At 34.0% G+C, this 8,434-nt stretch overlaps 2 protein-coding genes across 2 annotated transcripts; both read right to left on the bottom strand.

The window, feature by feature from the left end:
• Positions 1-775: 775 nt before the first annotated feature.
• Positions 776-1,528, bottom strand: LOC106333210 (uncharacterized protein At4g02000-like). Its single transcript, XM_013771683.1, has 2 exons — positions 1,448-1,528; positions 776-1,264 (listed from the first exon to the last, which is right to left on the bottom strand). Exons 1-2 carry the CDS (start codon positions 1,526-1,528, stop codon positions 776-778), a joined length of 570 nt encoding a protein of 189 aa, XP_013627137.1.
• A 3,936-nt stretch (positions 1,529-5,464) lies between these two features.
• On the bottom strand, positions 5,465-7,940 carry LOC106333198 (caffeic acid 3-O-methyltransferase-like). Its single transcript, XM_013771676.1, has 4 exons — positions 7,502-7,940; positions 6,272-6,591; positions 5,927-5,991; positions 5,465-5,767 (listed from the first exon to the last, which is right to left on the bottom strand). Exons 1-4 carry the CDS (start codon positions 7,912-7,914, stop codon positions 5,465-5,467), a joined length of 1,101 nt encoding a protein of 366 aa, XP_013627130.1. The 5' UTR covers positions 7,915-7,940.
• Between the last annotated feature and the right edge of the window lie 494 nt (positions 7,941-8,434).

Below are 8,434 nucleotides of genomic sequence, written 5' to 3'. Positions count from 1 at the left end.
CCTGCCGACAGACCGAGGAAATTCCGACGGAATTCTGACGCCAACGGTTAGTTAGTCGGAATTTCCTCGGAATTTTGTAAAATCCCCAAACGGCTCTCCAACGGCTATAATATTTCCTCGGAATTCATCGGTTTTTTCCGAGGAAAATGTATTTCCTCGGAATTTCCTCAGAATATTCCGACGGATTGATATTTCCTCGGAATTCCGTCGGTATATTCCGAGGAAATTCCGAGGAAACTAAATTTTGTGTTTCCTCGGAAATTCCTCGGGATATTCCGAGGATTTCATTTTCCGTCGGAATGTCCGTCAGAATATCGCTGTTTTCTTGTAGTGTGTGTCATAGTCGTCTCCGTCTAGGGGAACCCTCCCTTCTCTCATTCTCATGGTCATTCTTAGATATGCTAGATCCAAAGTCCCTCACTTCTGGTAGTTTCCTTTGCACTTCTCGGTAGTAGCTTCTTTCAGGGAGGGCTGGGAGGTTTCTCTGATATGGATAATGATGCTCATGCGAGGTGCGATTCGATCTTGCATTCTCATAGGTCAATCTCTCTTTGGAACTGTAGGTTCGGCGGCACATACCTCTTTCCTGCCAAGTTCTAGTCTGAGATTTGTACTCTATGTGGTGTTGTCTTTACTTAAATTCATTGTTGTATCTCCTTTGCTGTTCAGGTGCATTATTTGCGGCCAAGAATTGGAAAGCCGCCTGGCCCCTCATTTCCAAATCTCTCTCCTTCTGGTTGTTTGGCGCTGAACCTAAAGATGCTCCTCTAATGGACTAAGATTCCTGAGCTGAGTTGTGGGAGGGTCTGCCTTCTTTAACTTCAGTTTCACGGGTAGCTTTCAATGCCTTTGCTTCCACTCTAGCCACCAGGCATTCCTTTAACTCGTGGTCTAATCGTAAGCACTTAATGCAGTGCTTATCCAAGCGTTCATAGACCACCGTAGTAGTGACTTCATCTCCATTAGGAAATTCAACAACAGAGGTTGTGATCAAAGGTATCAATCCATTAACATGAACACACATCCTAGCTGAGAGCCTAGTGATTTCCGCTTTTTCATGTATTCCTATATCCTTTCCAATGCATTCGATCGTCTCCTCCGTCCACAGATGAACGGGCAAGCCTTGGACTTTAATCCAAAATGGAATTAGAGATGGGGAAGTGGGGGACACAGTCGGTTCCCACCTCTGTAGAATGACCAGCCATCTAGCATAATGGTATGGTCTCTGCTCCAACACAGCCAGCAGGTCTGATTCCAAGTCAAACTGAAATTGGAATAAACCATTACCCAAATCCGCTCCTACTGGTTTAAATTCCGTTTTCCAGTGTTCCGTGAAGAATGGGATTAAAGATCACACTTTCTAAGCTGATTTGTTTGTGACTTTCTCTATTAGGGTCAAAAAGTGTTTGCGCAATAGCTCTGTATTATCAGGTTGAGGGACTCTTACACGCGCTGTGCGGGGAGGTTGAAGTTCCCCCATTTTCAAACCCCTTCCCTTCTCAGCTGCTGAAAGTCTTCGGTAAGCCATATCTTCCTTTCTCGTGAGGGATTCCCCTGAACGCGATGTTAAGCGGTGACTGAGATTGATTGTGTGTTGGACTTCAGCTGATGCCTTTGGGATCCAGTTATACTCGAAATACCAGCGTGTGCGAACCGAGATTCCGTTTATCAGATACCAGAAATCCCCAGTATACTGAAGTGGCAACGCTGAGGACGGTTTCAAAGGTCCTGTTTCCTCTGTTCCCAACTCAAATTGAGCTCAAAAGCCGGTAGAAGCTTCATCTCGAGAGAGTATGCTCGTTCCGGAGTGAAGCTGTGGAGAAGCTGCGGTCCCTCCGACCATGGTCGGGGGAAGAACCCGGTGGATATTCCGGCAAGGCGACGCACGGACCAAGGGGATAAACCCAATCAGGTAAGAAATTAAAAAAAAACGGAGTTAAAACTGTCGGTTAAAAGCCCGCCTCTAGATTTACTTTCTACGACCTCGCGGTTAAAAAAGCAAACCTTGGTAATAGTGCCTGAGACAATCAATCTGTCGTCATGATCTTAAGTTCGTCACCGTTGGCAAGCTGAGAAGATGACAGTCTCAAGCTTTCTGGTCGTCACGGTCTCAACTTCGTCGCAGTTGTCAAGCTGAGAGGATTTGGATCTCTTACACTGTTTCTTTTTCAGTTGAAGCGATGGTGGCTGAAGCGTTGATGATGGCTGAAGCGTCAAGGGTGCGGTGGAAGAGGAGGACGATAACTTAGTTTTAGGTTTAGTTATGTTTTTTTTGTCGGCTGTTTTTTTTTGTGTATTTTGTATTTCTATATTCATGTATATTTTATATGTATATATATATATATGTATATAAATAAATATTGAAATCGGTTTAATAAACCTAATTAATATATAGACCAATTTTAATTTCATAAACCAAAACAATATTGGTAAACCAATTTCAATATGTATTATAAAAATGTCTCATTAAATAATATTAATATTATTTTTTCAAAAAAAATATTTATTATTTATTAACTGGTTAACAAGAACCACTTGCCCTTTTCTTATCTAACGAAAGAATCTTAAATATATATCAGGCCGAATGAACAATTCGAATCAAACATTCAAAAACACTCGCATCATATTAAAACTCAGATCCAAATATTTATAAGGATTTATTCCAGGTTAAAGAAGGTGATTTGTCTGTTACTTTCCATGATCTATTAATAGAATAGATAATCAATATTTTGAAAATTGTACCAAACATTGACTTGGCGTTGTAAATAAGTTAATGATTGGGTCGGTCCACCCAATTAAACCAAATTTTAATTTTTATCTAATTTTAATTCCACCATTTGAAAGAACATGTCAGAATAGGTAATGGTCCTGATCATGACCAATTGATAAATGTTTAGTCTAATAAAAAATGTTTTAATACATCAAATTATAAAAAGTATCGGCATAGTATATTATACACAAATATAAATATACAAATATATTATACATAAATTTAAAAATTAAATTTTTCAAAAAATTTAAAATAAAAATTATACCCACCTTTTTAAAGGACAGATCAAAATCTAGATTTGGTTCAACTCTTTTAATAGAATAGATTAAATCCTCTTACTAATCATTTAAGAAAAATATTTTATACAAATATGATTAGAAAAAAAACACAAATATGATTAAAATAAACACAAATATAAAGGGCGGGTCAAAATCTAGCTGTTAAATAAAATTGATGTTTTTCTGTAAACTGTAAGACAGTTACTTTATAGAAAGCATACACTTAATATATAAGAGCATCATCAAGTGTTCAATCTCTCCGATACAGATTCATAAGCACGTATATTAATATTTTAGTTTAATTTATCTATCTGATTTAAATTTAATAGTTAGAAAACAAAAACACCAGTAAAAGAGAGATTGTCGTAGAAACCATTTCTTCCCACTTTATCAACGATTCGCCGTAAAGAAACGTACCTCATTTTTTAGTCTTTCTCTTTCTTGCTTTTTAATATTGTATTATTACTTTTCTGAGAAATTTTTCTTCAGAAACCATCACTAGTCATGCTCTAACTTTCTTTTCTTCCGAGGTGTTGTCTAGAAAACATTAAGGCATATTTTTCCTTTTCGGGGTTTTAATAGCAGAAAGAATGATATTCAGACAGTAGCAAAGGAGGAAAAAGGTATGGAAGATAAAGTTGATTCCAGTGATGTCGACACTGAAATTCCATCTTCTGAGATTGGGGAACCAAAACCGGATATAAAAACTCAGGATACAGAAGAATCAGAAGTTCAAAAAATATTGACCAAAGAAAATGTAGAAACCGAGGCGCCGGAACATGTAGAAGTTGCATCCACAGAAAACTATGACATTTCAGTTCTAACCCATAACACTATTAATTTTAGTGTCAAAACCACACTATTTTAATTGTAATTTCAGCACTAAAAAAAGTTCTTCTCCATCCATAACACCAAACTTTATACTAAAAGCTATTTTATTATATTATATATATTTATGTTTTTATTTGTCATTTATTTAATTATTTATTTTATTAATAAATTAAGTGAATAGTATTTTGGTGGGGTGAATAGTGTTTGGTGTGGTGAATAGTATTACACCAAATTTGGTGTGAAATTATAGTGTTGCACTAAAATGGTGTGATTTTTAGTGTTGGGTTGAAGAAGGTTTTTGTGTCGAAATCACGCTAAATCACACTAAAGATGATTTAGTAGAGGTATAAAATCTCATTTCATATGTATTGTGTTGTACGAGTTTAGTATGAATACCATATAAGAATTATATCTTGCAGAAATTGCCATGTTTTTTGGGGTTTTGTAGGAAAAAACAGCAAAGGAAGATCGATCAATCCGCATGAAGAAAACAAAAAGATCGAGAAATTTTAATCCATTTATAATACTATATATGCACCCCAAAATCAAATCTAGTGTTTCACTTTCTATTCTATTTTAGAACGAAATTCAAAAGATTGTAATTTTTTTCGTTTAAACATATTTGAATCTTTAAATGGATTAAAGTTTCGTGTGAGTAAAGTGATTTACAAAGAATTCAATCAAGAGACTTCAGGATACATACCGCATCAGCTCCAAATTAACGTAGATGAAGATTGCATTATTAAGGTGTACTTAGGCCTGGGCGTTCGGGTACCTGTTGGCGTTCGGGTTGGGTTTTTTGTATTTCGGTTCTCTTTTATAACACTTCTTAGGTCCCATTCTAGTAAATTTGTAAGTACGGGTCGGGTTCAGATATAACACATCGGGTTCGGGTCGGTTTTGTATCACATCATAGAACCCATAAAGTAATCATATATCATTCGGATTCGGGTTATCTCGGATCGGTTCGGATATATCCGAAATAAAATCTAAAATTTAAAAGTAAAACATAAGAAATATATATTTATTTATATATAATTAAGTATTTAAGGTAGTTATTTAAATTTTAAATACTTATTGTTAGATAACATATCAAAATAAATAAGAAATTGAATATTTGAAGTATATATTCATGTTTCATATAATTATATTGTATATTATTTTGGACATTCAGATCGGTTTCTTCGGATATTTTTTCGGATTTTTTGGTTTTTTTGGTTTTTCGGGTTACCCGTTCGGGTTCGGTTAATCACACTTCGGGTTCGGATATGTTTTGTACCACCTTACAAGACCCATTCAAATATTTTTTACATTTCGGACCGGATACTGATCGGGTTTTTCGGTTCGGGTTCGGTTCGGATTTCGGGTTACGGATATTATGCCCATGCCTAGGTGTACTCTCTCTCTCTCTCTCTCTCATGTAATATAAACTTAAATCACATACAAATTACAGAAAGAGATTCAACAACCAAAATTCCAGTCTTGAAAGAGATTAGAACGTTATTTAAGTATAACATGTATAAGTAAAAGTTGTAATTCAATTGAACGTTATTTAAGTATAACATGTATAAGTAAAAGTTGTAATTCAATTTGTGTATAATTCAATGACCCAAAAAGAATAAGCACCATAGATAAAATTTGGGAGCTTAAATCCAGCTTTCATAGCTAATACTTCAAATTCCTCTTTCGTTCTCTCTCTGCCCCCACGCGTTAAACACATCATAATCATATCTAAATGCAGTGCGTTCTTGGTTGCTATATCAGTGTCGGATACTTCCCGTGGGATTATCGTTTCGATTACGATTACCCTTCCAGAGTCTGGTACTGCTTTCTTACAGTTTCTTAATATCTTCACGCATTTTTCATCGCTCCAATCATGAAGTATCCACTTAATAAAATCAAATCAAAATGAAATTTTGTTTAGTATTAGAATTCAGAAGTACCCACTTTTCATCTTTGTTTTCTGAAGTAGGTAGGTCCATTCTCACCACACATTGTTACATGTTGTGAAAATTTAATTATAATGATGGAGTTCAAATTTATATACCTTCATCAATATAGCTTGGCCTCTTGGAACTTCATCAAACATATCACCACCAATATGTTCCACGCCTGGAAAGAGTTTATTTAATCACTTTTAACAACTAACTAGGCACTTTACGAAGCGACATGATGGTTAGATGAAGGACCAATATTGTTTTATAATACGTATTAACTATACTCCTTCAACTTTGTTTGATAAAATGTCTCCTAGAATAAACTATTTGTAAGGTTATATCCTCAATCAAACATCTGCTGATATTTTTGAATATATCAATCTTCATAATCAATGAAGTGAAGACTAATTTACGAGTAAAGAGTAATAACAAGAAAAAACATAATAAAAGTTTACCATGAATTTGGGGAGCTTCTGAGACGACGTGAGGCAAGTCAAAGTTGACACATTTAAGATGTGGGAACTTGGAGAGAGCTTGGGAGAGACTAGTGCCTAGCCCACCTCCTACATCTACCAATGTGCAATCCCTCATACTCTCAAACCCATGGTAGTTCTCAAATATTTTTTTCATTACTATTGTCGTATGACTCATCATCGACTCGTTGAAATCTTCCTTGACATTCTCAGTTTTCTTCATGTATTCAAATAAAAATGGCTCATTAGCTCTCTCCCATGCGGATGCTCCGCCTTCTAGTATCGACTCCGTGAGGTAAGACCTTTTCTTGAAAAGAAACAAGTATTAGAACTAATTACCAGTAACATTATAACATCATGAAAATATCTCAATATAGTAAGGGAAAATTTCATACAAATACCCCAACTAATTTTGTTAATAAATAAATAATTATTTTGTTCCTTTTAATACACTAACTTTTAAAACAATGTTCATCTAATACTCAAATTGTGCTTACTTTAATAAATTATTTTCAAACGAAATTTAAAACAACTTCAAATTAAAAAAATCATAAAATGTTTAATTTATTTTTTAAAGAATAAAAGTACCTAAGTTATGAATAAAATTTAGAAAAACATAATTTTGAATGAAAAATAATTAGTTTTAAATTTGAACTAAAAGTTAAATTTGACACTAAATAGTTAGTATTTTAAGATATAACAAAATTTATTTAATAATTTTATTCCTATAAAATTAAAATAAAATTAGAAATTTTAAGATTGGGTATTTTAAACAATGTTTTTGATTTTTTTTTATTTTTGATTAAAATAAGGACAGTTTAAATATTAAAATGAGTATAGTTTTGAAAGTTAATATATTATAATAAAAAATAATTAGTTAACATATTAAACTTGGTAGAAAAAGTCTAGATATTAAAGCGTTACCCAAATTTAGTTAGGGTACTTTATGGAATTTTCCCTTATATTATTAATTTATTTATTAAATTTATTTGTTTAGAATTTTCTATTTATATTGATATTATTTTACATACATAATAAAATGATAACCAAATTTAGTTAGGATACTTTATGGAATTTTCCCTTATAGTATTAATTTATTTCTTAAATTTTTTTGTTTAGAAATTTCTATTTATATTGATATTGTTTTACATAAATAATAAAATAATAAAATCAGAATCTTATGACATTTAGAAGTATTATATCAGATCATACCATGTAACTCCCTTGGTATGTGAACAATGGAAAAGCACATAGGATGCGATAGAAACTCCATTTTCATCCTTAATGAACTTCTTTCCAACTTTTCCTAGTCCGCATGTCCTTGACTCTCTTCCTTTTTCGTCTTTCACGAACTTACATGTGCACACCGAATATGCAACAAGGAGGCGTAGCAATCGATCAATCATCACCGAAGCGTCTGGATTATTTGGTGCAGTCTTTGAAGCCAAATCCAACGTTGAGAGATGGGTCCCTAAGGGCCTGGCTTTAGCCATTATCTCGAACAAATCTAATTCTGTTGCGGTTTTTACAGCGTAAGCAATGAGATCTATGCCGCAAAGGTGCATGGCTAGTAACATATCCTCTTCTTCGTTCGAAGGTCCTCCGGAATTTTGTAGAGAATTCATTATGTGCAAAAAATAAAATTTAGTTGGAGAATGCACATAAAATGAAATAGAGAAGAGATATGAAAGTCGTCAAGCAATCCACTATTTATATGACTGATGTGATATATTTTTGTCTAGACTGCCAAACACGAAACTCATATTTGTTGTATTTTGACACAAATACATGCTTTTTAATGCTTAATAAGAAAATGTAGAGTGCTGAAAATAAAATAGAATGAGCGTACAGAAAATTAGCGGATAATATTTTCTTTAAGAGGTTGAGATGGAATGTAGATGGTTTATGTTTGAGATAGCCTTCGTATTAAGAATCTCCCTTGCTTTATCATCCTTTCCTTCTGGCTTATCCTTCATGATGATGGGCTCATGCAAATCCTTACAATAAAGGTGATCTTCCATCATCGGTTTCCAATAAGAGAAGTTGTCCGTCGTAAGCTTAAACATGTCACCTTCAAAGGTAACGGTGGCCTCCATCTTCACTTCTTCAAAGATAACGGTAACCTTGCTCTGATACCAGCTGTTG

The sequence above is a fragment of the Brassica oleracea genome, chromosome C1 (genome assembly GCF_000695525.1).
Source record: "Brassica oleracea var. oleracea cultivar TO1000 chromosome C1, BOL, whole genome shotgun sequence".
NCBI lineage: Eukaryota > Viridiplantae > Streptophyta > Magnoliopsida > Brassicales > Brassicaceae > Brassica > Brassica oleracea.
Note: the sequence above shows the minus strand (reverse complement) of the source record. Positions and strands in the feature narration are given on the sequence as shown.

What these genes read in the sequence shown, in the direction of transcription:
- LOC106333210 (XM_013771683.1), bottom strand. Translation starts at nt 1,528, where the DNA reads ATGGCTTACCGAAGACTTTCAGCAGCTGAGAAGGGAAGGGGTTTGAAA. An exon ending in AACCTCCCCGCACAGCGCGT is followed by an intron (nt 1,265 to 1,447) that starts GTAAGAGTCCCT and finishes TTCCAATTTCAG; the next exon opens with TTTGACTTGGAATCAGACCT.
- LOC106333198 (XM_013771676.1), bottom strand. Translation starts at nt 7,914, where the DNA reads ATGAATTCTCTACAAAATTCCGGAGGACCTTCGAACGAAGAAGAGGAT. An exon ending in AGAAGCTCCCCAAATTCATG is followed by an intron (nt 5,992 to 6,271) that starts GTAAACTTTTAT and finishes AACTCTTTCCAG; the next exon opens with GCGTGGAACATATTGGTGGT. An exon ending in GCCAAGCTATATTGATGAAG is followed by an intron (nt 5,768 to 5,926) that starts GTATATAAATTT and finishes GATTTTATTAAG; the next exon opens with TGGATACTTCATGATTGGAG.